We start from the raw sequence: 27976 nt of genomic DNA, 5'->3' as shown, positions 1-27976 counted from the left end.
TTACTTTTATAGACACAGTTTATATGTTTCTACAATATTTTTCTAGGTGGATGTAAGCAAGCTCTCTGCAAAGACAAAAAGCAGAGTGAATTGCCCTTGTCAGACTTGCTGTAACTTCAGCCTTTCTTCTCATCACTGCATTTTTCCATGTGGAAGTTGTTTGAATGAACTGGCATGTGGTACACATGATTTTTATGCTGTGGTGCCATTGGGTGAGGGAAGGTCATGGCAGGGCTGAAAAAGGATTTAAGCCACTTTTTTTTTTTGAGATTGTGTTGAATTTTTGCTCCAGTAGTATTGTGTCTTGACCTGTGTGGGATCTATTATCAGTACTCCTCTTCAAGTACTGATAATTTGGTTTAGGGAAACAACTAGAGGAAATTATGCTGTGCAAGGTCAGGTAGTTTTACCTTTAATTGCTTAGGGGACAATGACCAACCTTTTGGGTTTGTGCCCATTAGTTCATTGATTTCTTGCAGAAGCACTAGCAAGCTTAATCCAGTTGGTTAAATCCTAGCTGATTACTGTTGAGTGATGTAGTTATTTAAGCCTTACTTCCAGCAGAGAATTTGTCTCCTTTCATGTTCAAAACTCCTTTGTCCAGCTGAGTTGACAAGTCCCTGAAGTCTGGCTGGTTTTTCTGACCAGAGATAAAACTTGGTAACTGCAGAGGAAAGAAGTCTGTGTGAGCCAGCTCTGCCAAGTTAAAGGCAGCATTTCCAAGTAAAGTTAGATGATGAAAATAACTCTCATTTCATTTTCTAGTCCTGATGAATCCTCCATTTCTTTACAATATTTGCACAGAAGTGAATTCAGTATCCCCACAATACAAAACCTGTGATAAGCTGATAAACCTGACACTGACAGGCAAATAAAGAAGAGGGTGGGTGTAAAATGTGCACTATAATATAGAGCACTGAGAAACAACTGCAGCTTTCCAAATACCAGTGAGAGCAGTTGTACAACCTCATGTCCATTGCTGTGCATATCACAGAGACCCCAGCAGGGCCAAGTGCTCAAGCAAGTTATGTCATGGTTAGTGACCTAAGCTCTTGGGCTTTTCCCAGTATGTGACACAGATCCAGGAGAAAATTTAGGCTCTCAGGGAAGACCTCTGGAGGTCTCTAGTACAACCTCATGCTCCAAGCAGAAAAGAAATAGATCTGGTTGCTCTGGGCTTTTGTCACTGAAGTTTTGAATAACCTCCAGAGGTGGACACCCCACAGCCTCTCTGGGCCCCTGTTCCAGGGTTTCACCATTCTCATGGGGGAATAAAGAAATAGCATCTAATAGGAGCTTCCCATATTGCAGCTCATGCCCAGTAGTGCCTCTCTGTGTGTCTCTCTCATGGATTAACCCTGGCTGGCACTAAGTACCACACAGCTGCTGACTCAGCACCCCTGTCCCCATGGGATGGGGAGGAGGGCAAAAATATCAAACCCATGGGCTGAGATGAGAACGGTTTATTGATTGAAATAAGAACAATAACAGTAGCAATGAAAAGGGAGATAAGAAAATGAAAGGGGGGAATAAAACCCAAGAAGCACAAGTGATGCACCACCCTCTGAGCAATGCCCAGCATATTCCCAAGCAGTGGCTCCTGGTGAATCAGCCCCAGGTTTTATACCCAGGATGACATCCCATAGTAAGCAGGATCCCTTTGGCCCATTCAGGTCAGCTCTTCCAGCTGTGCTCCTGCAAGGCCCCAAAAAACTCTCTCAACGAAGCTTTTAACAAGGTTTATGGTTGTTCACTTAGATACACAGGAGAAACACCAACAAGATCTTCTCAAGAGGTCCAAACAACAAAATAGCTTCTCTGGTAGCTTTAGAAAATCAGAGAACTTTGGCAAAAGGCTGGGAGCAGCATTGATTCAACACAAAACACTTCTCAAAGCATTGATGTAGCCTACTCAACTTCACAAACTCGAAGCCCATTTGATTTTAAGTAACTGAAAAAGAGGGAATTAGAAGAAGGAGAAGGACAGAAATGATACAGAGAAGGACACATACAGCTGCCAACTCCTGGGTTCCAACAATGTTCAGCTGCTAGAAACTCCCAAGAGGAGGTCAGGACATGTTCTTGCCACATATTTGGCCTTAAATAGCTCTTGGCCTTCCTCACCCTTCCCCAGGTGTGACTCCTGGTCACTTGGCCGCTCAGGAGCTGGGTTAGGGGCTCCAGGGGTGGGATGTGGGGCATTTTCTCCAGTGTGACAGTGGGCAGCTCTGTCAGGCTGGGATGCTGGCTCTAGGGGTGCACTGCCAGGACAAGGCCCAACCTGCCCTGCCCCACACACGTGCACCCTAAAATATCTTGAGACATCAACCTTTGCAGCCTCTCACAGCTCCCTCATGGCTTCTTGTGCAGCTCCTGATGGGCAGAGCAGGGGAACAATGAAAAGTCCTTGACTTAGGGTAGGAACTAAGCAACAGCCTAAACACTCAGTGTTATCCACACTGTTCTCATCCTAAATACAACACACAGCACTGTAACAGCTACCAGGAGTAAAATGAACTCCAGCCCACACAAAATCAGGACAAGCTCTGAGGAAAGTCGGGCTCCATCTTCTTGGCACTCTTGTATTTGGTGGCTTGGACCAGCAGAGAGTTTCCCTTCTGCTGCCTTCCTAAAGGCATAACAAACCCAGTTCTCAGGCATTTTCTGTTAATTTAATCTGTTACATTTTCCTTTCCTTGCCGCCATCCTGGTGGCCCTGCTGAACTCGTGATGTTGGTATTGTGCAGGAGAAAATGCAAGAATTGGTGAGGTAACAGTAATAAGAGTAACAATTGCTATGAGATTTATGATAATTCATGCAGCAGAAGTTACTTCAGTGTTTTGGGTGAACTGATAGGAATGAGACAGCTACTCCATGGAGGTGAATCACAGAATTTTAGCATAAAATTAAAAGATTACATTTTTTAATTTCTTTGTGGAGAAGAGTGGTTACTGATTTTCTGATGAAAACACAGGAAATATGGAGTCTCTTAGAAAAAAAAAAACCAACTTCAAGGTTGCAACAATAATGTCACATATTTCCTTCTTAGTATTTATTTGATTCGTTTCATTGCTGCATTGAAACTACATTAGGGATATTTAAGAACTTAAATGAGTAGAAGATTGGAATGAATATTGGTGTCCACCAGTTTGAAATTGATCCTTGTGAAAAAATAGACTCAAAAAAAGGATCATAATTTAGGTTCTTTTAGGGGCTGTGTAATGAAAGCTTTTCATGTAATGAAAATTTTAAAGTATTCAAATGGAGACTTTAATCATATCTCTACAAGGTGATGAATATCTCTCCAAGGGTTGAAGGGGTTCTTATACATGAGAACATAATTATTGACTGTCATTTTTAAGTTTCTTCAGGAAAAGGATGGTGAAGACCATTTCAGTGCCTGAAATCTTTCTTACCCCATATTACATGGGGCATTATTATATTCATTGTAGTTAAAAGACTGCAGTAGAAAGAATATTTTTCTATGGCTGAACATTAAAATTTTGCCTTAACTAAATGCTTGTGAACAAAATAAAACACTCTGAAACTTTTCTCAAGTCAGTGCTTATGAACATTGGGCTGATGTATTCCTCCAATGTTAGATAATGAACTGGCCAAAACTCTTCATAATCTATTGCCCTGGTTTTTGCTTTGTTTTAGTAACAAACAAAAGCAGATACAGAGCATATTTTCTATGGTATAACTTGTGACCCTATGGAATATCTGGGTGGCTGTTGAGCAGAGCAGTCTAGCAGTAAAATGGTTGTGATGCTTCCCATACCAAGTATACCTTGGAAAAAAAAATACATTCCTCCCCTCCCTTCTTTCTTTTCTGGGTTCAAATATGCTTTGCTGCTCTCTTCTATGATCTCCATGCTCGAGGAGGGCATGTGTGAGAAGAGAGGCTATTTCCTGCTGCCTTAAAGGGAATTTATGGATGGAATGGCAATTCCAGCATCCTGTCTGCACAGGAGGCAATTAACACGATTGTTCTTGTGTGCTTCACAATTCTGCTCAGCCTCAGGACTGAGCTGCAGGAATCCCAAAATCACACCTGACTGTCAGCCTCCATCTGCTGCTTCAGCATGGCATGAGCTGCTCCAGGAGAGCAAACAGTTGTAATCTGGTGCCTCCTTTAGATGAAAAATGAGCGAAAGGCTCTGGAACCCAGAGGGTTTGGTGCTGCAGGCATTCATCCCACCTGTAGGACTGGCTGGCCGTACACGCAGCACTTCTAAATGTGGCCTGCCTTTCCTGCACTCTGTTATATTCCTTTTGTTTCACGCAGAAATGGGCACGGTTTCCCTTCACCTCCTTTCTTCTGTTTTCCTGGTGTTGCCTGTGTTGCAAGGCAGTGCATGGCCGAGCTGTTCCAGGCAGAGCCTAAATTCCCAAGACCAACTTTGGTCAGGTTTGAGCCTGTTTTAGACTGGAAAGGAGGATTCAGTATAAAATCATGTCAGTTTGGGGATGCAGGTAATCAAGAACTGTCAGTCCATCATTTTCAGAAATTATAGTAAGCAGAAACATGTTGTCATCCTAAACAAGCAAAAAATTCTCAAAAAGAATAAAAACTAAAATGCTTTTTCTTTCTGTAAAATGTTGTGATCCAGAAAATAGCGGTGTTATGGAGGAAACTGATTTAAAAGAATTTTTAGAAATCAGCAAGGATGTGTCTTAAGTCATACCACTGGACACTACCCCTCTGGTTTCACTGAAATTAGTGATTTTGGTGGGCAGGTTCTCCCTGGCAGAGGGTTGTTTTTTAATGCTTATCTGTAGTTTTGCAGCAACAAAAAGCATGTGGTGTCCAGGCTTTGCAATTATTAAAAAAAATAAAAGCAAGTTTAAAAAAAATGAGTAATTTACCCTTTTCACCACACAATAGCTCTCATTGTCACTAGAAACAGTCGCTGTGTTTTGGCTTTTGCCTCAATATCCATCTCCTGGTGCTCTGAAAGGCGAACAAAGCAAAGTGGGACTCTGTAAATCTGTGAATCATGGCTGGCATGAGTGTGGGCTCCTCCTGTCCATCCTCTCTGCCACCTGTGTGGGTGGCCAGTTTGCTGAAGCACAGGAGTGTCATGAGATCCTAAAGAAACAGAACTGATTCTTTCTGAGGTTGCCCAGATGTGTTGACTCTGTAGTGACAACTCTGGCTCTGAGGGTCCCTTCACACTGGCAGGCAGCTGATGTTATTTCTACACTGCCTATTTCCACTGAGATATTTGAAAAATCCCCTTTTCATTGTCCCCTGCAGGGTGGGGATGGTCACCTCACAGAGACAGGGACAAGGCAGAGGTGTTTAACACATTCTTTGCCTCTGTCTTCAACATGGCTGATGGACCAAGGGGGTCTCAGTGCCCTGAACTTGGAGGATCTTGATTGTGAGAATGATCAATTCCCAGCTGAGCCTGAAATTGTGCGGAGTCTGCTGCTCCAGCTGGGTCCCTACAAATCTGTGAGGCTTAAAGGAATTCAGCCAAGAATCCTCAAAGAGCTGGCTGATGTCATTGCAAAGCTTCTCTCAATGATTTTTGAGTGGTCTTGGGAATCCGGAGAGGTCCCAGGTGACTGGAAGCTGGTGAGTGTTGTCCTGATTTTCAGGAAGGGAAAGAAGGAGGACCCAAGAAACAACAGGCCTGTCAGTCTCACTTCAGTGCCTGAAGTTGCTGAGAAGATTATTCTAGGAGGCATTGAAAACCAGCTGGGGCAACCCTGGGTGTACAGACTGAGGAATGGAATGCTGGAAAGCAGTGCCATGGAAAGGGGCCTGGGGATCCTGGTCCATGGCACGTTGAACATGGGTCAGCAGGGCCCTGGCAGCCAGGAGGGACAACCCTGTCCTGAGGGCATCAGGCACAGCATGGCGTCTTAGTTTGGAAAGACAATTGTCTGCTAAGGAAGGCAGGAGCCACCCCTGAAGTGGAAAATGTAAACCCCCTCCCTCTGAATTGCTATACATTTGAAATTAAGGGGCTCTCAGGCAAAAATATGGGAGCAGGAATAACAGTTCTTTAATAGGGAAGAAAATAAAAAGATAAAATAAACAATGCAGTAAACCAAACCAGCACTAACAGAGTCAGAACACAACCTGACACCCTGTGGGTCAGGGTGTTGGTAGCATTCCAATTGGAATTGTGGCTGCAGCCCTCGTGGAATGTCAGATGTGGTTCTGCTGGAGCAGGGATCCTGTAGAAAAGGTGCAGTCTTCCTCTGAAGATCCAGTGGAAGAAGAGGCAGCTGCTGTTCCTCTGGGGAATCCAGTGGAGAAGCCGTGCTGGTGTTCCAGAATCTCCAGAATTCTCAGATTATATCTGGGTAGGAACACTTGGCTCTTCCCTCTGGGCATTTTAAAATAAAATTGCTTTTATGTTTCAGTGGATTATTCCCATAAACATCTTTGTTTTTCGGTTGTCTCTGACTATAAAAATCAGGGTTTGCTCATGTTGAGGTAGCATTAGATTAGCTGTTTCAGGGTAAGCAGTGCTAGTAGGTAAGTGTGGTGGTGGTGTGTACAAGTACTGAGTAAAGTTGGTGTAATGAGCTGAGCTCAGTTTGTTATGTATAACTCCTTACCTGATACCATTTTATGGGTACCAGCCCTGAATCAGAAACCATTTCTCTAAACATCATGATCACAGGGTTATTTTGTGTTCTTTTCTGTTTCTTTTCAGGGAAGGATCATGTTTGCAGATTTATTGGCTGTGGAAGAAATGAAAAGTTTAATTATGTGGTCATGCAGCTTCAGGTGAGTTCTGTCCTTTGCCTCTCCTGTCTGTCCAATAGAAATGGCATCACTGGGAAGGATTTACACTGAGAGAATAAGGCCAAGCACTGGTGTAAAGACTTGGTTGTACATAGAAAGAGGGTGGAATGGAAGAGAGTGAGAAGGGCTGGTGCTGCTCTTGATACCCCTTGGGATGGCTCCAGTCGTCAAGATGTGCTAAAATATTTCATAGCTCTGCGTTTCTGTTCAAGATGGCTTTCTGTCAATTTTCTGGGGAAAGCACTTCAATTCAGAATGCTCACAGGAGCAACCCACAGCATTGTGCAGCAGTGGCAGCTCTTTGGAACACCTCCTGCAGAGCTGTGATGCAGCATTCAAAATATGCCTTGTGTCAGAGCTCAGAGTGAGCCATGGTGTCACAGCAGCAGCACAGATTTTCTGTGAAAGGCCACGATCTCTGGCTGCCCTGTCTCTCCCAAGCTCAGCATTCTGCTCTGGAAGTGTTTCCTCCTGTTTGAACACTGCTGATATCAAGTCAATAAGGGCAAATACTTGGGTAGCTACCACATGGTGACTGCACTGCTAGGCAGTAGGTGAAACAAAACAGGTACCAGCAAATCCCACTATTTCTTTAAAATAAACGTCTGATTCTTTTGTAGTTCTGGTTTGCAAGACAGTTGTATAAAACCAGTAAACTCCTGGTGCTTGATTTTGCCTTGTATGCACCATTGGCATCCCAACTGCTGTTATGGATAGAAAAAAAATCCTTTACTTTCTAAACAACCCTGTCTACTGCTGCTGCTGCAGTGTGGGCATGAATATGATTCATGAAAGGGCTAGCCTGGAGCTCATGGAAGAACAAGGCTTCTACCCTCCCAATCCTGTCCTTACCAAGCCTGATAAAAGAGACTTTATCTTGGAAAGAAATTTCTCTGCATGGATTCTCTTACTTTCTAGTTTGTTCTTGACTATGTAACTGAGCTCGTAGAGTAGGCAGAGCTAAAAATAATTTCATTATTTGCAGATGAAGATGTTAATACATAAGGCATTAGCTAGTTCTGCACCATCACTGTTCAGGCTAAAATTCTCCTTCAACTTCAAGACCTGCTGAGACATGGTTTATCATGTGTCACTCTGAATGTTGTGTACTGCAATTCTCCTTTTCTCTTCGGTCACCAGGACTGAGGCTTCCACTCTCAAGCTTTGCAACTCATTGCATCTTCACTGTTCCATAATCAGCCTGAGAGTGTTTATTTGGAAAATAATGCTCATTTTGTGTCTTTTTCTGGTAGCAATAGCAGCTAGGGAAACTTACACCACATTTCAGCGTGCAGCCCTGAAAAAGATGAGCCTTGCTTTCCATATTATCATTGGATAAGAGAGCTGGTGTTCAGGGAGCAGCTTTAGAGTGGAAAGCAAGATCTGCTGTCAGTTCAGTAACTTGGATGTTTCCGAACAGCAATGACAAAGCTGTGCTGCCTCTAGTAAAGTGTCACAGAAATTCAAGAAGATAAGCACTAGAGAGGTGGTTTAGTTTGATTTTGTTCATGTTAAGGAGCAAACCTGGGTGGACTGCTGTGGCTTGGCTGTATCTGTGAGCTGGCCTGTGTCAGGTGTGATTCTTCAAGGGTCCAGAGCCTCAAGTGAATCATGGCTCAAAACAATTTGAGAGACTTGTCATATGCTACATGAGCCAGCTAGCACCTTGATGTCTGTACCTAACTTCAGAACTGGAAATAAGTTGATGAAGAGATTGCATTTGGAGAGCAATCTCTGTTTTCTTCTCAACTGTTTGGAATTTTTTATATATTTGCTGTTGGGAAATTTGCTTGAATTCATGTGGACTTGTATTATAAGCATATGTCTTCTCTAGATGCTAGATGTGTTCTGTATATGTTTTACAGAAGCAGAATCAAGAGATTCTAAAGCATAGCAGTGAACAGCATGTCCCTTAGCTTTTATTCCTTGTGAATGTTCTCTGAAACAGCAGGCTCTTGTTCCTAGTGTTTTTAATGAGTTGGTAAATGCATTAGTTCTGTGGGTTACAAGAGCACTCTGCCGTGGAATACAATAATTTTAGTAGCTTCTCTTTACAAAGCTAAAGAGGTACAGACAAAACTGAGATGACAGACATCAAATAATACTGGGATTTTTTCTTGCATTTACTCTGTCATTTTTTCCTTTTTCTTTCCTAAACTGTCTGGAATTTCATGCATAGCTGGTAGCCCTGTTGTTTTTCCTCAGAAATTTAATTAACTGCAGGTAAATTAGCAATTTGTTTTGATAAGCATTAAGTCAGTGGAAAAATCCTCCTCTCCTGATTTTGGGTATGATTTTCTTGATAGACAACTTTCCCCATCGTAGTGCTGCCACAACAATGCTGGCTTGAGCTTGAACCAGACAATGTGTGCTAGGAAGTTTCTGATGAAACTGCAGCACCACGACCTGCTGATGTAATTTGTACTGCTTAAATCTTTAGAAGGCTCAGAGAGCAGCCAGAGGTTGTGCTGAAATCAGCTTCTGTATGGTCTGGGTTTAACAGTGAGGAGATGCTGGTCTCTCCAGTCTGAGGCACTGCTGTCCATGCTGTGCCTAATGTGCAAATAGTGACCAGCTGACTTCTCAAGATAACAGTCTGGTATCTTCTTATCAGCAAATACATCACTTAAAAACTAAAATGAATTACTGGAAGATCTTACAAGAAATAAAGCAGATATGGCATGAGCTCCTCTCTGGGTAGCATGTCTGATTTTTGGGGTTGCATGTTAGAACTCACAGCTGTGAAAGGCTCTGTTTTCCTGTGGTGGTTTAAGTGTTCTATTGACTGTTTCAGGGCAGAAATCTTGCAGATCTCAGAAGGAGTCAGCCTCGGGGGACTTTCACACTGAGCACAACGCTGCGACTGGGCAAACAGATTCTGGAGTCAATAGAAGCCATTCACTCTGTGGGGTTCCTGCATCGGGACATCAAGCCTGTATGTTGTTTTGGAAATTTTCCTTTGGTTTTATGTCTGCCTGTTCTGCTTGAGTCAGAGCAAGTCTCAGCAGATACATTTAGGTTTCCTTGCACACTTCCACTGTCTGACATGTTTGATATTTTCTATAGGTACAGAATAGTAATATTATATTGTCCTTCCTTTAGGCGCATAGAAAATCAGCTTTTATTGGCAGAGGCTGCTCCGTGGTGGGTTGGTAGCTGTCAGTCCTACTTGCACCAGTCAGGATCCCATGATGAAGCAGTCTAGTTCTGAATGGCCCTTTGGAGCCCAGCCAATTATCTCTGTAAAAGTTGTTCAGAAAGGAAGTCTTGTTCTGTGACGCATCACTCGAATAAATGTTAATTCATGTATTTGACTTAGATAAATCATGCTCTTAATCCTACATGAGTGATTGCCAGAAGAACTGGAGCACAGTTTCCAGTGTCAGAAGCACAGTCACATTGTTGGTCATCTGCCTAGGCAAAGCACAGTAATTCCAGGTCTCACTGTAGAAGCCAGTCTTCTTCCTACAGCTATTCTCTACTTGACCTGAACACTTGTGGCTGTGCCATACCTGTGACCAACTTCTTTCTAGCAAACTCATTTACTCCTTTTAAAATCAGCTCCTTTTGGCTGACTGGATTCAGCTGAAAACCAGTCACTGATGTGATTGGCCACAAATCCTTTAGCAGCCACCCATTATGGTAAAGGATAGAACTTTAGGATTGAGGTTAAAAAAAGGAAAAGCTCTGTTTTCTTGTTATTGGTTTATTTACTGAGAACCAAGCCTGGTGTTTTCTATATGCCTCAATATTCAGATAGATCTTGGCAGTGCAGTGCAGTGCAGTAAATTGAGATCTTGGGAGTTAGGGCAGAATAATTCATGCTAGCAGCTGAACTAAGAACAGAAGCATTTGCCTACAAGAACTCCAGCCTGTTATGCAAATCATGGAGTTCTCACTGCAGAACTAGTGGTGTTAAATGTAGCTCTTTGTCAGAGCAGCAGAAATTTAGCTAACCTAGTGTGAATTTTAGCAATTTTGAGACTCCTCAGTCTCTCATCTGCAAAGTGAACTTCTTATCAAGGCAGTGATTCTCCAATCATGATGTTTAAGGTGCATCTTAAAATGAATCTCTTTGACTCGTTTCCACCAGAGGCGTGTGGAGCTGCATGATGGAATTTTGCTAACAAATGGCCACTCTTTCCCAAGCTGCTGGCATCAGTTTGACTTTTCTTTCCTTCTTTGTCCAGTCCAACTTTGCCATGGGCCGGTTACCTTCGACGTACAGGAAGTGCTACATGTTAGACTTTGGGCTGGCCCGCCAGTACACCAACACTACTGGGGAAGTTCGACCAGTAAGTACATTTCAGGCAGTGTTTTTCCATTTCTGCCACTGATTAGGAATGGAAAGGTTTTGTGATTCTTTTTGTTTTGTTGCTGTTGTGCCTGGTCGTTACATTGCGCTGCATTTTCTGCAAGGTGAGAAGCAGCAAGTGACTTCAGCTGAGTTGGGGATCTAAGAAGGGGTGATAGATCTTGTCTAAAAAGATGTGTGGCTTTTTTTTGTTTGTTTGTTTTATTTCCTTTAGGATAATCATGTTTTCCACAGGCTTGCAATACTTACTGAGTACAATGTGGACTAACAAAGAGGGTGAGCCCAGTGCTGGCCATGTAACTTCTGTAGCCCCAGGGGACTGGTCTGGTTCAGTTCTCTGTGGTCTCGGGAAACAGGTTGGTGTGTTCTTAAAGCTTTTGATGAAAAAGTGTGCTAGAAGTTAAAAGCTCACCTGATCCCTGGGGCTGAGCTTACTGTGATGCTGTTCTCACCCTTCCTGGCTTTGGTTTTATGTTGACTGCCCCTATCCAGATTTCCTAGCAGGGATATTTCAGTGTGCCTGTCTGGAGGGGAGGTAAGGGCAGGGGGCATGACTTGTGCTGTGTAATATGGGTTTTATCTTCAGTTCTTTTGCCAGCATGGTGTTATCTGGGGTCACTCATAAGGATGTGTAAAGCTTCAGGTATTCTAGGATCTGTCAGAGAATTCCTAGATTTATTTCAGAACACAGTGCAAGCAGAGAGTGCTGATACAATATCTCTGTTTATCATCCTAGGCTTGCAGCTTTGGATCTGCACACTTTTTCCACCTGCAAGATAATTGTTGTTCTGGAAAGTGTTGATAATGTGCTAGCTAAACACAGAGACTCTGTAGTGCAGGGTATTTTTGGGGAGTGGGAAGAAAGCAAAGGCCAGAGAGCAGATTTTGTGTCTTTAGCAGATGAATATAGCTGGGGAGGTTTTTTTTTTCTTTTTTTTCTTCTTTCATAAGTCTTTTCAGTTTTCTTTTTCTCTGTAATTGGGAGCAGCTCCGAAGGTTGTGCCTGCCTCTTATTCTTAGAGAGACACACATTATATACTACTGGACTTTCTTGTCAGTGCTTTTTAGTTTGGGGATAACCCTTCTCCATATTGCCCTTCACAAAATATAGTCCCATTCCTTTCCTCTTTCTGCAGTCAGAATTGAAGTCCATTACAGCTTGAAACTGGTATTTGATTTGCTGCAAAATTCCTGCTTTTCTTAATGAAATCATTTTTTACATCTGTATTTCAAGTCCCATTATTTGAACACTGCTCTTTCTTTACAATTAAAGAAATTAATTTTTCCGCATGTCTCTTCTTTTGAATCCTCTGTTTTGTTCCTTTCTCAGTGTAATTTAAAATTATTTCACTTTTAGTTTGCTCCTAGGCCCTGTGAAAAGTCTCCATTCATTTGGGATATAGGAGGATCACGCAGGTTGTAGTCTGATATACCTGATGTACCTTCTCCCACACCACACTTCAGGGGGTCAGGCTTTTTGACAAAAAATAATACAGCATAAAACCACACAAATATTCACTTCAGTGCCTTTTAACATTGTGCAATAGTCACTGGGCTCTTTGGGCCTTTTGTGTCCCTGCTGCCTGATACCACTTTGAGTCCCACTTATCAGAGCAAGGCATTTGTCTGGAGAAGCACAGAGTGATTGCTGCCCAAGTAATGCACTGAGGATTAGGAAGGAGATGGATGGTGTGAAGGCAAGAGAGATGAAACATTTTGTGGTGTTTTTGCATTGGGGTTTTTTAAATAAGAACTTTATTACTTGTTTCACTAAAGAGATATTATTTCAACCCAGTAAGGTAAATTCTTTTTTCTCCATTCTCTTTCCGTTCATTTATCCATGGAGAAGACATTTTCTGAAAAATCCTGAGCCTAGTATTTCTGTGGTTTGGTTCTGAGGTACAATACACAAGATAGGTGAGGGAAGGGCCTCACTCCCTTTTTTTGGAAGCATGTCTGGATTTTGCTCTCAGTCATATTCAATTTTTTAACAGAAATTTTCTGCTCACGCAGGTTCTCTGCAGTTTCCTAAAGTTTCAGAAGCATTGTCATACTTTATGAATAATACCATAAAAGCATCAGCTGTTTTCATATCCTCTGAAATTCAGAGCCACAATCTTATTATCACCTTTTCAAAAAAACTCTGAATCGCTTTCTAAGTAATACAGATAATGAGCCCGGTCTTTAGGATGCTGTGGGTTTGTTGGGTTTTGGGGTTTTTTTTAACTTACCTCTTGCCTTCTTACTTTCTAGAGGCTGATTAAAGCTTTGAAGTGGGATCATTTCAAGGGCTATCCCAGCAGTTTTTATAAAGGGAGCTGTTACTCTCCTGAGCCTTTGATGAGTGTTATGGATTTGATCTCTGTGTCTCTACAGAGGATGGGTACTTGGCACTTGAGCTTGATAGATCAGCATTTGTGAAGTTATGGCCCATTTGACGTAACTAAATCCAGATTTATCCTGAATCTGAATTTGTCCTGTGCTTCTAGGAAAACAAAACTGATCTCCCTAGTGTGGCATGCTAATATTAGCACAAATGCCAGTCCTTGGAGAGGAGCTGTTGTGGCACAGATTTGCTTTCACAGGAATGGTCTCACCCCTCTGCTGCCTGCCCATTGCCACATGTTACAAAGTCTGCTGGGCAACAGTCTGCAGGAACTTACATTGCTCCATGAAACAGAAGATGGTCGAGACCAGAAGGTGTGTAAAGAAGCATCCTGGGCTCTCTCACACCCTTGCTTTAAGTGTTGCCACAGCTGCTGCAGCTCTGTTAGTTATCAGTTTACTGTGCTGCTTATAAATGCCATAGAGGGAAAATTAAATCAAAATTTTCATGCCAAAGTTTTTGTTAAACATTAAGAACCAGCCTCACAGTTAAACTTTGATATAAAGGAAAACATGTTCTGAATTTGGCTGATTTCAAAACTCCTTGTTTATTGCCTCTTTAGAGGACAGCTATAGTTGACACCACTCAAATGAGACAGAAACGTGTTTTGCAGTGCAACTTCTTGTAATGTGGACCTTTTGAGAGGCTGATATTTTTGAGAACTCAGCTGTACTGTATGGGCGAGCTTGCCCTTGCCTATATGCACAAATGCTGCAGAGAAAACTGTTGGTGATGTGCTGCTTTCCCTTAGAAAAGCTGTGTAGACTTTTCCTAATCAGAAAGGTAGCTATCCCAGCTAGTTACATTTCTGCTGTTTCTGTTCTTTAGGAGAGTGTCAAATTTTCATTCTGAACCATCATTACGCTTTTTAAAAATTAGTATTTTACATGCCAGATGAAACAGAATACATCTGCCCAGCTCCCTGTGACCTTACCTGCAGGATATCCAGAAGCATCTCCCTTAGGGCTGGAGACAGGTTACCCTGAGTGCTGCAATTGTTGTGGTCCATATGGAATAGGCTGATGAAAACTGCAGCACCTTTTTAGTGCCTTTGTACAAATCTAGATGAGGTAACAGCTGCTGATGCATGGGATACCACCTGTCCAGTTTCAAAGAAGGTGTTGCAGATCTAAGCAGTGTTCAGAAGGCAGCAATGACAAACTTGCATGAAGTGGGATTGAAAAGATTGTGATTATAACATGCACAAGATGAATGAAAGGAATTTTATTAAAGTCTGTAAAATACTAGTTAGTAAGTGCTTGCAGTTGCTGAGGATACTCTTCTAAAAAATGAGAACAGTTTTTCCTTCCTGATTTTCTCCCCTTCCTTTATCCTCTCCCACCAAAAAAGTCTGTTTTGTGGAGAATCCCAAGACCTTTCATAACAAATTTGATATTGCAGGATGCAGTGATCTGTTTTAAGGATTTAACTGTTATTTCCCCTAGATGCAACCCCTGCTGTGGCTCAGACAGAGACAGGAGCAGTTTTATTCACCATGGCTGTACAACTCAGCTTTGCCATGCAGCAGTATCAGTAGTCAGTGCTAAGACAACAGAACTAAGCAACTGGGGCATGAGCTGAGAAAATTTTGTGTTCTTTAAATATGAAGAATGTGCACAAGTCAAATTTTTCATCTTGCATTAATTTTTATAGCAGAGAGCTGGACTAGCAGAATCTGTTTGATATGGAGAGCTAAGGCTGAGAAGAAAATGTGAACTTGAAGGGGGAAATGAACACAAACATTGTTATGCAGATGATGAACAACATATGCTTATGTAATGGAGGTGTTCTGAGTCATGAAGGTCTTCTGTGCTAATGTAGGTCAGGTTTTGGACAAGAACTCCTTGATCCTTGCTTGGCTCTGCCTGTTTTGTCACGTGCAGTTACAGAAGGCATGGTGCCTGTGGTACCCTGACTTCAGAAACACATTCCTGTGCCTCCACAAATATTAATTGCAAGCATTCAATGCTTTAGCAGCTTCCTCTTAATTATTTATTTGAAAATAAAGGCTATGTTGTTTTTTTTCCTGAAGCCTCTCTCCCGTTGCAGGATATGACAGGGGACTGTTGTGCTCAGCCAGCATTTCATTTTAGCTTAGTCAGCTGCAGCCCATTGATCAGATCCCCATCTCCTTGTGGCTCAGACTGCACTGCAGCAGTTTGCAGTGCCTTGCTGGAGAGGAGGCTGCACATGCACGAGGCGCTCAGTGGGCACAGGGATGGATGATGGTGTGGGCAGGACAGAGCACACAGCCTGCGCGCAAGAGCGCGAGCGAGGCTGAAGAAATGTGTCAGCTAATTGAGAAAAAGGTATTTGTTTTCCAAATGTCTGGGCATGGTGTTAAAAATAAACTTTGCTGCAGTGAGTAAGGTATTAGAAGAGGAGATGATGGCATGTTTTTCTACTAAGTAGTTTTCCTCCCCCCCGCCACTGGAAAATGAGCTGTAAAATAACACAGAGGACAGGAACTTCTACATCCCAATACCCCAGATACTCAGACAGAGAAGCCCAGTAGCTTTATACCTGCTTTGTACTTGAAGTACATGTAAATCTGTAGTATTATGTAAGAGATGAACATTTTGGAGTAGAATAACAGATTTGTGGAGCTGTATTACTATATTAGCTTGGGTGGGAACATAATTTTTGTCTCAAATTTTGTATTGTGAAAAGGTAATCACAGAATAGGCTGAAAACACAGCACAGTCACATTTGTTCAGAGATGAGGGAAAGGAAAAAGAATAGACCTAACTCTTATAAACACTGCACATTTAATATACAGTAGAAACACAATTTCACTGGGCACAGGTTAGTTATAAAACAAATAATCACAAAAATTATGTTATGGTTCTCATTGTTACTTTAATTGCTGGAGTAGCAACTTTGCACTTGAGAAGTGAGATTATGTTCTGATTTAAAATGCCACAGTTACAGAAATCCAATGCTGTTGAAATTACATGTATGGAAAGCAGACTAGGTGATGGATTTGAAACTCTCTTAGCAAGCAGGGAATCTGGTATTTTGCTACATGTGGCTGTTTCTCTGCTCTCCTCATTGTAAAGCCCAGGGTCAGCCAGGGTGACCTCAGATCATCTACATCAGGCTGGTGTTGGTTTTATTTTACCAGCAGCTGCTGAGGGGGTGAGAGAAAAGGAAGGACAACTCAGGCTCAAATTTTATGTGTACCTGCAGGGGACTGAGATCCCATTTTCCATCTCTGAGTGCTTTTACTACCAAGCTGCAGGGGGGTATACATTACATCTGAATGTGTCATTTCCTTCTGGCTGGTGCTATTCCACTTGAAGCTCTGATTATTCTTCCCACTGGAAAATGGAGGGAGGAATATAAAACTCTTACTGTGGCCAGTGATGAGGGAGCAGAGGCTTTGCTCCCTAGGTGAGTGAATATTGGATTTGAATTGGATTGCAGGTCAGATTTCCCCTCAGTCAGGTAAGTGCATTTGCTGCCAGGTCATACTCTTCCTCCCTCTTGGTAATAATTATTCATGTATTCCATGCAAAAGGTATCATTTCCAATCTGTGTGTTTTTAACTTGCATCTCAAGGCACCCTTAGGGATGAGAGTGTCCTCTGGAAGGAGGGTGATGGTGCTTACATGTGGGCAGGTTTGAACTTCAGTGTGCTGCATCTCAGTGATTGCCACATCTGCCTTTTGTCCTCTTCCTTTTGATAGAAAGGAATCATCACCTCCATCTGGTTCCAGGAAAGCGTTTTGAGCTCTAAATCCCAAAGGAGATGTGACTCCAAAATATTTCCATTTCAGTAGTTCCCTAGGTCTGTTTCAGTGGATGAAAATCTTCTCTTTCTTACTTAGCACTCTGTTCTTTCTGTGGGGATATTCAGTGCTGCTTTTTGCCTTATGGGACCTTGCATGTAAAAAACAAATGCAGCTCTGAGGCCAAAGCTCTCTTGTTAAAAATCATGACAACTGAATAATAGGATTACAACTGAAATAAGCTTTTGACTAAAAAAAAAATACTTGTTCTTTGTTTTTACTGGGAGAAAGGCATTCTCATCTTCAGCACAAGTTCAAGTGCTGTAATCATGTGATGCATGCTATTTAAAAAGACAAAATACCTTGGTCTTTAATGATGTTGAATTCATTGGAAGTTTTGAACTCTCCTAAAGTAAAGTAGGATTGATGGCATTTTAACTCAACTGCTTTGTGTCTTTTGATTTGGAAAGAATAGCAGGAGACTTAAATAGCTTTCTCAAATCTAAATTTCATGCAAAATTTATGGAATTGTTAGGATTTGCACATTTTTAGGAAAAGGGAATAGTAAGACTCAAATAAGAAACTCCATTGTGTGGATTGCTTTTGATTACTTGATTTCTATTGGAATAAGTATCTCTCAGTCAAGCTCTTTCCTCAGGTCGCTGAATTGAGTTTAAAGGTTATATAATATATTATAATATCAATTTTTGCCTCTGATGAGGATGTCCCTCAGATTTCTCTGCAGTGCCATTCACAGATGCAATGACTGCTCATGTGACCTAAAAGCAGCCCTGAGTTTTCATCCTGCTCTCTCCCAAACCACCATTGTGCATCTCCCCATGGACAGTGGAGCACGGCAGCAGTCACCAGGGAAAGGGAACATGCCTCAAGTTGGCAGCTGAGAAACCTGTAAAGTTGGCAAGCCACTGTTTGTGTGGAGATTGATTGTGAGAAAGCAAGGTAGTGGTTGCAGAAAAAAACCAAATATCTTGGGTGAGAACCCGTAACAATTCAAATAGGAAAGGGGACGTTGCTGTTGATTTTTAGAAATTGTGTGCTAATGTTAGAACTTGCTCTGGATGAAAAGGGCAAGAGATGAGGGAGCAAATCCCCTTGAGGGCTATTAGATCAGTTTGGTTAGGGGGGGAAGTGAGGAGCACACGCCAGATAATTGTAGGAAGGAAAAGCACAGTAGAAGTGTACAAGTGACCTCTGTGGTAAGGCTGTCTGCATGGCTGCTCTCAGCTTTGTTTTTCCACTTATTAGGTGTGATGTGCAGGCAGGGGAAGGTTTTCCCTAGGGGGCCCCCTCTCACCACTTACAGAGCACTCACAAATCTCACAGGCTCACCAAAGGCTTGGTGTGTTTTCTGGCTAAACGAAACTCAGCACAGGATGGGCCAGCAGCCCTGGGAAGGGTGATGGGAGATGGCAACAGCTAAACAAGACACAGGTTTCTGTTGGGATACAATATTGAATGTTTTTTAATTTATTTCTGTTTAATTTTTTCTCATTTTGTTGGTTTTTTTTATCATGTTTTTCTTTGGGTTTCTCTCTGTTTTACAGTTCTTTTGGGCTCTTCTTTTGAGGCTGTGTTTGATGCGTTGGCTTCCCATCCGCTGCTCGTAACCATCTCTGCTATGAGTTGTGAGTGAGCCATCACCATGCTTCTGGGTTTTCATTTTGGTTTGTGCTTTTGTTATATATGGAAGTCCAAATTACACCTGGTTTTCTTTTTTCCCTCATGATCTGTTTGTTTTTCAGCAGGATTGTGACAGCTACCTAAATGTGATGCAAAGGCCTAGAGCACTTGGGATTCTCTCTGAGGAGCTGGCAGATATTTGGGTGGTGCCAGACTGATTTTGTGAATTCTGTGGTTTCAGAGACAAAGGGAGGGGAGTTTTCTCATCTTACTTTTCTGTCTCCAGCTTCCTCTAGTCATTTCTGACTCCCTGTGGACATAAAATATAATGCAGTCATTAAATGATTCCACAAAATGCTGCTGTTTAAGTTAAGAAGTCAAAATACATATGAGAGGTGTGGATTTTCTCCCCACCAGAAGAGGTGGAGAGGCATGAACTTGTCTGAAGAAGCAGAAGGTTCCTAGAGGTCATAGGAATGCTTCCTTTTAGTTCAGCTAAAGCTTTCTTTCACTTTTCCTTCTTACCACAACCTTTCAACACAAGTCGTTTCTATCCAAGATATATCTCCAAATGCTTTCCATGATCTGTGGCATCTCCTCTCCCATTACCACCTTCTCTTCACACTGTGCTAACATTTTTCAAGTTCTTACTGCTGAAAGTCCTTTTCCTGATTCCAGGAGGAATGGGTCAATATCCTAGATGACAGCAGGCCTGCCATGGGCAAAGGTTGTGCATCTCATGAGGTTCCAGAAAGCTGGGGAGGAACCAATGGTCATGGTCATGAGAGCACCACAGTCACAAGAAACAGCAGGAGTGCAGTACTGGCATCCAAATACAAGCTTTTAGGAAAGCACATTCAAAATATCCAGTTTCCTTTTGCTGGTGAGGCAAAAAAGGAATAATTTTAATCTCTACAAATGAACATGGTGTGAGGGGCAGGGATTCACATTAATGAGAAAATATGGGCACTCCTCTCATAAAAGGGGAGTGTGCAGGAAAGACAGACTTCATGTGAATCATGAGGGGGACGCTGTAGACACTTGAAATAGAAATGATCCTGAGTGTTTAACCTGGAGAATGATGGGTGTATAAGAGCACAGTTTGGAAAACACTTCCACTTCATACAGGATTTTGTTACCTACTTCTGTCTCTGTCTGTGAGGTGGTCTACATTGCTAATGCAGTGAAAGGAACACAGAGTATAGGTTTTGCTCTGTGGTGGTGATCTAACACATTGTCCCAAGCTGAAACTCATCTTAAACCAAGTTTCTTACACAGTGCAGCACTGTGTAGTAAAGTACTTTAGCTTTGTGGTACACACAATCTCAGTGAGAGAAGAGATATGCTTTATAACATTTTTTATAGTAACACTGATGTGTAAAAAAAGAATAATTTATGGTTTAAAATTGTATTTCAACTTGCTAGCTTATTATATATTCATACTTTTGGGGATTCAAATCACTTGGATTATATATAACTTCATAGTCTGAAGCTCCTGAGTGTTGCAATTTCAGTTCTGTCTCAACTGTGGACTGGTCTGGACAAAAAAGGATGGTGTATCCAGGCTCTTTCCCATTGCTGACCAGTGCTGTGGTGGGATGAAGTTTATTAACTGGAAGAAATGAAGTGTGTAAAGAAATCATCTGGAAAATCAATGTTTATGAATTCAGAAGAAAAGTCAATAATAGTTGGGTCTGCAGCATGTGCCACAACAAATGCTCAGGGAAGAATTGTTTGTCTGAGTGGAAAACAAGGGATGTCTACAGCCTGGGAAATGCTGGATTGCAGTGACAATTCCTTGTGACTGGCAGGACAGCAGACATGGTTAAAAGAGGTGCAACCTTTATGAGCAAAGACCCTGTTACACAGTTAGCATCTGTTTTGTTCAAGGGACTCTAAAGGTCCTGTCAAAGCAACTGCAAAGTTTTTCCAGTTGCAGTGCTCTCCTTTCCCTGAGGTCCCAGGAGAGAGAGGAGAGGAGGAAAATCCCTCTGGGTTCAGGTGTGGGGCTGCTGGGGAGCAGCAGGGTCATGTTGGGACAGATGGAAGGGTAAAGACCTGCACCAAAAGCTGGGATTTGCTTTGCTTTGCTTCTGAGAGGTTTGCTACCAATGCTTGCAAACTGCCTGGCATTGGTTTCAGAGCAGATCTAAATAAAGGCTGCACAGATAGCCTGTCTGCCAGGAATAGTAAGTATTGATCTAAAACAATTTTTAGAGGCATTGCTGACATACTGAAGCCAGCACACGTGGTACTTGGTTCAGCACTTGCATGGACTGCAAAAATGGAATAATTTTTGTTCTGAAAACATTGCAGGTTACATGTTAGAATTGTTCACAATATACCCCTATGGCTCATGATAAGTATCCAAACACACAATCTTCCATTCATAATGGAAAAGAGGAATATCTTCTTTCTTTTGAAAGTGTAGAGCAAATTTATGGTGATGGCTATATTCCAATGGCCAATATTGTGCTTTTCAGGAACTCACATCAGTGAATCCTGTGGAATTCTATTTTGCAGTTGTTTGTCAGTGAGAATCCTGAATTGCATAGTTCTGAAAGCAGTGAGGTACATGATCACAAATATAATATCTCTGCTATTACCTGCTGCTAAATAAATATCTTATAGCTCAAGCTGCACTAGTGCAAGATTAAATGCTGGATTAAGTGCATGGGATATGCATATGGGGTCTCTTTGGGGAGTATTTGATTAGCACAAAAGTTGTAAGATAGACTTACAGCTTTTTTTTTTGCTTAGAGTCATTATAACTTAAGAGCTGTACAGGTGTGGGTATGTTACATGGTGTTGGTGAACTTGTTAAAAAAACATTTGAAATTTTATTCTTTCTGAGAATATTGAAATTCAGAGCAACTTCCCTGTACCCCAAAGGAAGCAACTGAATTGTACATATTTAAAGTGACAGAAGGGTGCCCTAGAATAAAAGTACAGAGTTTTAGGCCTGGTTCTGGAAGTACAGGCACAGCTGAAAGAACAAACCTGAATCCACTGACCTCTGTGGGACAAGTTAATTAATTTGTTATTAATATGTTCAATTTGGAGTAGGAACTTCATTTTGAATACGTTTACCTCTTTGCTCAAGCTTAGCCTTATGATGGAAGAAGTCTGAACCTGGTTTACTGCAGGAATTTTGAAACCACTGCTGTCAAGTCTTGTTAACTCTGGTGCTTCTAGTTCAACTAAGAGAATTTGGTGGATGTCATGATTTAAATGCAAGGTTTTTTCAGAATGACATCTGCATAAGTGAACTCACATGGTCTAATGTTCTTGTGGAGGCAGCAGTAGAAAGAGTTGGAACAGTTGCTCAGCCCCCAAAGCAGAGAAAGCCTCCAGATGGGACAAATAAGTCACAGGAGGACTGCCTTTCCACACCCACTGTATCAAGCCTTTAGTTCCCAAGGACATGAAAAAGAGAATCAGGGAAAGAGAAAAGAAAATAAAGATAGGATATACTGGGAAGAATCTGGAAAAAAGCAAGAGCTCTGAAAGTCAGAGAATTTGTTGAAGTCTTCCAGAAGATGCTTACAGCAGTGGTCATCTGTCAGAGTAGGTGATCCTCATTTCCATCCTGACCAGGCCATCTTCAGGCTCTGCTTAGCTCATGTTACTCATGACTCAGTTTTGCTCTTCTTTACTAGCTTTTTCCTTGACCTGCAGTTTAAAAAGGAAAATCTGACCCTGGTTAATGTTCTTCTCTCTATGCCTGGACTGTCACTGTTCTAACACAGCACTGTAACCACCTTGCCTTCTCTGTAGGGCGAGCTTTCCTCGATATGCAGAATCCGAGAACGCTCTCTGTGTAGCTGCTAGAGAACAAGAAGGCACTAAGAGCCTCCTATTCCTTGGGTGCATCCAAAATAGCAATTTAGACAAGGAGTTCTCAGCAGTTGGCTGCACAGGGGATGCAGTCATCCACTCTGTTCCTGAGATATTTCTCTTGCCTCCCTCCAGCCTCGCAACGTTGCCGGTTTCCGAGGAACCGTCCGCTATGCCTCCGTGAATGCACACAAAAACAGGGTGAGTGTTTTGGAGATATAAGGAGTTGCCAGTAAGATAATTCCCCCTCTGAGACCTATTTTCAGGAGTAAAGGAGCAAGAGGTGAGAGTTCTGTTTTGTTATCTGTGGAAGTTAGTATATCAGGAGATTTCCATTGGGTAGTTAAGGGTGTTGACTGTAAAATCAAAATTATGCTTCACTTATTGGGTCCCCTATAGTTGGCAGACTTTAAAATTGTAATTATTGCATTACCAGACACTTTTTGAGGGCAAGAGTAAGCCACACTGAAGGGGAAATCTGGTTGAGTTCCATGCTGCTTGCTGCTAGTTTCTAGCAGAACTTGGCCAGGAATTACCAAGTGCCCGGTCCCCAAATGTATTCTTGATCTGTAATTTTAAATATTACCATCACACCATCAGGAGATGAGCTACCTGGTGAAAGCTAGAGGGTTTTTTTCCTGAAAAGAATCATTATTTAGATAGTGTCTGGCTCACTATAAATGCTTCTAGAAGGCTTATCTAACATTCTTGTCAAAACACTCCTCTCTCCTGTTTCAGTAGTGCTCCTTTGCAGACAATAAACAGTAAGTTTGGACAATACTGTCAGGCACAGGGTGTGATTCTTGGGGTGTCCTGCACAGGGCCAGGAATTGGACTGATGGTCCTGATGGATCACTTCCAACTCAGCATCTTCTGTGGTTCTTTCTAAGTTGTGCATTTCTGCTGCCAGATGGAAACTGTCAGCCCCCCTGCATTACCTCCAGGTTTCTGGCCTTACTTGGAATGAGATTGTAGGATTATCTGTACAAAGAAACGTCAGGTTTTTTTAGGGAAGGAGCAAGATATTGTCTACAAGAGGTGGAAAGTGAGATGTGGGGAGGGCAGCTGAATGCCATCCTGGATTCTTTCTGTTTCTTGAGAGACACTGAGAAACCTGAGGTATAATTTTTGCAAGAGCTGAGTAGGCCCAGCTGTAGCTGGCATGAGCTGAATGTATATTTAGACACAAAAATTGCTGTATAATGCAGGCTATTTTGAGAAATCATATCCTAGACATTGGAAGTTGAGCACCAAAAATGAGTTCATGTGCTTTGAATTTCAGCCTTTATCCCCATGTTTCCATTTCCCATTCACTAACCCAGGAGGAGAGTTGTATGTGGAAATGTTATAAATCTGTAAATTGTTGTGGTGCATGATGGTGAGTCTTCTGCAAAAAACTCTTGAGCGGATTTGGATTATATTTAGGCTTAAAAATAATAATAAAAATGTGTTGTATATACAGTTTGGGGTTTTTCTTAATCTAGGTTATTGCATTAGTAAATATGTATCTTTAGCCTGTAATTTGGCTTTTTTAATCATTGACTGGGAAGTGTGACTTCTCTTCCTGCCCTTTAAAATGAGGTGGCTCATCTGGAGAGTACACCTGGAGCCCTCAGCCATGGGGAACTTTGCTCCTCAGTCTTGGTCTCTGTTTTCTGCAGGAGATGGGCAGACACGATGATCTGTGGTCCCTCTTTTACATGTTGGTGGAGTTTGCTGTTGGTCAGCTTCCATGGAGAAAGATCAAAGACAAGGTAGGAAAACTGGTGTCGGTGCTTAAGAGAGGGTGCTACATTTTAATTATTATGACTCTTTATTATTCCTCCTGCAGCTCAGTGCAGCTTTTTTTCTGGAGTCAAGCCAGAATCTCCTTTTCATCAGGTCTTACTGTAAGCCGCTAACCTGCTTTTGTGTGTTCTGATACACAGGGTGGGCTTCTCTTATTTTGAGCAATCAGACTTTTTTTTATGAATATTGTTAATCATATTTTACTTTTTTCTTGCAAAGTAAACAATACAAGTAAACAATACAAGTGCAAAGACTGAGCTTGTCCTTTTGACAAATAAAGAGAGCCTTTAGGAGGGAAACACCTTGCTGTGCCAAACAAGCCAAATGGGATTTGAAATTAGAAAGTTGAACAGAATAAAGCTAAGTGTTCATATTGTCTTGGAAATACTTTGTGCTAAAGAATAAAATCCCTGGAAGGAAATAGGTCACCTGTGCAGCAAGCTTCTGACTCAGGATTCCCCTTTAGCCTCTGCCTGCAGTGCTCAAGCTCCTTGTGCCTTAACAGCAAACAGGAGGAGTGTGTAGGCACTGTGCTGGGTCTAGGAAGAGTCTGTGTTCCAGGAATGATAAATGTGAAGCAATGGAGGAGATTCTTGGCTCTGAAATGTTTTTGTTTGTTTGTTTGTATTGTTTTTTTTTCCAGGAGCAGGTTGGCATGATAAAAGAAAAGTACGAACACCGAATGCTGCTAAAACACATGCCTTCAGAGTTCCACCTTTTCCTGGATCACATTGCAAGCCTAGACTACTTCACCAAGCCAGACTATCAGGTCTGTCTTTGTTACTTTGTGATGCATGGCACTATGGATTGGCTTTTAGATTTTTTAACATTTCCATGAATGTGTTTATATCTGTCTGAGTATTGGTGAGACAGAGAGATGGGCAAGACTGAGTGGTGATCAGAGTCCAAATTTATTGTGGGCTACTTATGCTTATTTACTAGTCTAGGAAGGCTAGTAATTTTTTACTACAATTATTGGGTTAATCATCACAGAACAAACTTATACATTTTGCAACATCTCTTGCTTGTAGTTGATTCAATCTTCTTTCCTGTCAGCCAGTCTTGATTCAATCTTCAAAGATCTGTTCTTGACAAGGCATCCTGATTATCAGATCTCTTGTGTTAATCAGGTCTAAAGTACTCTCTGTTCTGTGTGCCCAATAGCTGAGGAATACCTTTCCTAGAACCAGGAAAAAGAGGATGGAGTGTACAGTTCTTCAAAACCTCAAGAGTTCCTTCATCTCCTTCCACCACCCTGTCCAAAATAATCCTGAACTCCACACTAGATAATTCCTCCCAAACAACACAGTACTTTTGGCTCATTAAGACACAAAAATTTTGAGGTACTCCAAATGTGGCAGAATTTTGGCACAGCATGCCAAGGTCTTAGAGCCTACACTGACAGCTCAATGGTGTACACCAACCCCTTTGATTTCTTGAAGACTTATATAGGCCTTGACCATTATTATCTCTTTCTTTAATATTCTAACATAGGGTTTTTTCTCCCATTCAGTGTTTGCTGTCAGCCTATATGTGAGTAACTCAGACCAACACAACACAACTGAAGCAACTTGATTCTGTGTTGCTTTTTTTTTTATCACAGTGCTTTTCTGTGTACATTAAAGATAGTGATGGAAACAACGTTTTATAAGCAGATCTGTGCAGTCTTATCTGAGTGCCTGGTCCTGTTGATAGTGCATCAAATGAGTGGGAAAGTGGTAGGAGGGTGTTCCAACAAACCCTCTCCAACAGTGCCTTTGTGGTTTAGCCATGTACATGTTGTAACATAGCAACCACACATTTTTTAAAAATTAGAAGGAAAAGGCAAATATTTTCTACATCGTGCAGTGGAAAAATAACATTTGCCACTAAGAGGGAGAGCTACAGAGGGATGGAAGTGGACTGATGAGATGCAGAGGGAGCTGGATTTGTTTGTCCTGGAGTAGAGAAGTCAAAGAGGGGATCTGATTGCTCTTTCACTGCCTCAAGGGACAGTTGTGGGGAGAATAGAGGCAGCAAGGGTAATTGTGACTAAATCCAGCATGGGGGTGGAAAATTCAGAGTGTGGGTTCTTATATACAAAACAGGTACTTAGAAAAGCTGTGGAATTCCCATCCTTGGGGATTTCCAAAGATTGGCTGAATGACAAATATAATCTGCCTTTTAAGTAGCTCTGCTTTGAGCAGATGGTTGGATTAGAGATTTCCAAAGCTGCCTTTGAACCTACATGCTCCTGTATCCTATTCCAGCTTAAAATAATTGTGTCCTAATGGTACCAAAAAGCCATCCTTGAGACTGAAATGGAAGGAGATGTTTCCAGACAGAATTCAGGCAGTACTAAACACAAACAGCTCTTTCACAGTAGGGCATTTGACTGAAGCTGTGAATTGCCTTTTTGCCTTCAGTTTCTTGCAGGTGCAGCTCGGGCAAGAAGCCTCCAAAAGGGAACTCCCCACAAAAGTCTGGCATCTGAAGCTTGCCACTTCTAGCTTGACTTGGAGACCTGTTCCAGACAGCAAATTCTCCAAGCATCTCAGCTTCTGAGATGTCTATGTGTTGATTTATCTGGATGTATTACTCTGAAATATTAAGAACTATACCAAGAGCCATTTGAATTTGTCACCAGTATCAGACCCACAGAGAAATAAAGGAAATGTTATGCAGAGTGGCAATTACAGCTTTGAGTCTGTGAGATGATGTCTCCAAGAGACACATACCAGGCTGTAACAGGACACTAAGTGTGACCAGAGATCACTGCTCTCTGATGGATAGATGACACAAGTTTGCCAAAGCAGGGGAAAGGAAAATGATGGTAGAATAAAATAGACTTGAGCTGTCAGGTGATGGATCTTATACCCTGTGTTTTTGTACTTCTTGGGCTCATGTCCTCAGGTGTCAGGTCTGTCCCTTTAATGGATCGCTGTCAGTGTTGGTTCATGGTTAGGATCAAACTTTCAGCACTTTCACAGCAGGAGGATGTGGGTGTTGAGGCAGCATTTTGGGGTTTTCTGACTCATTTGACAGCAAGAGGCATGCCTCTTCCCTGGAAAAGTGCAGATAGGATGTAGTAGAAAATTTTTTGTACTACACTTGCATATAGTCCATCTGGTAGAAGAGCAGCTTCAGGTGTGGCTGGCTTTTCTCTCCAAAGATATTTTTGCAATGAGTATCAGAAAAGTAATAGTGACCTTTGCTCCTGCAAAATTATAGAACTTTAAAGTGCAAAGGCAAGTGTCTTTGCTTGGGAAGCCATCCTATTCCCTCAGCTAGGGCATTGGGAATTGCATTTCAGTCAAGGAAAAATGATCAGATCAGCTGTTGTTATATGAGAGAATGGCTGTCCTGTACACATCCTGAGCAGAGGTGGAAAGGTGAGTTTCCTATATGGACATCCTCCTTTAGATTCAGTCAATACCAGATATTGTCAGAGCAATTGGGAGAGACTCCCTGTGAACAAGCAGTTCTGGTTTGAGTTCTCTCATGCTGACCAAGTGTGGTGGTTCAGCTC

At 41.9% G+C, this 27976-nt stretch overlaps 1 protein-coding gene across 2 annotated transcripts in view; it reads left to right on the top strand.

Annotated features, from left to right (window-relative positions):
* Window positions 1-27976, top strand: part of TTBK1 (tau tubulin kinase 1) — a 100280-nt gene that overhangs the window by 28114 nt on the left and 44190 nt on the right. For both annotated transcript variants that reach the window (XM_064709610.1, XM_064709611.1), the window contains exons 4-9: window positions 6679-6752; window positions 9565-9705; window positions 10961-11065; window positions 22816-22881; window positions 24342-24434; window positions 25112-25237. In XM_064709610.1, the coding sequence (XP_064565680.1) occupies window positions 6679-6752; window positions 9565-9705; window positions 10961-11065; window positions 22816-22881; window positions 24342-24434; window positions 25112-25237 (605 nt within the window). The remainder of the gene's footprint in view (window positions 1-6678; window positions 6753-9564; window positions 9706-10960; window positions 11066-22815; window positions 22882-24341; window positions 24435-25111; window positions 25238-27976) is intronic.

This window comes from Zonotrichia leucophrys, chromosome 3 (genome assembly GCF_028769735.1).
Source record: "Zonotrichia leucophrys gambelii isolate GWCS_2022_RI chromosome 3, RI_Zleu_2.0, whole genome shotgun sequence".
In the NCBI taxonomy this organism is placed as follows: domain Eukaryota; kingdom Metazoa; phylum Chordata; class Aves; order Passeriformes; family Passerellidae; genus Zonotrichia; species Zonotrichia leucophrys.
Note: the sequence above shows the minus strand (reverse complement) of the source record. Positions and strands in the feature narration are given on the sequence as shown.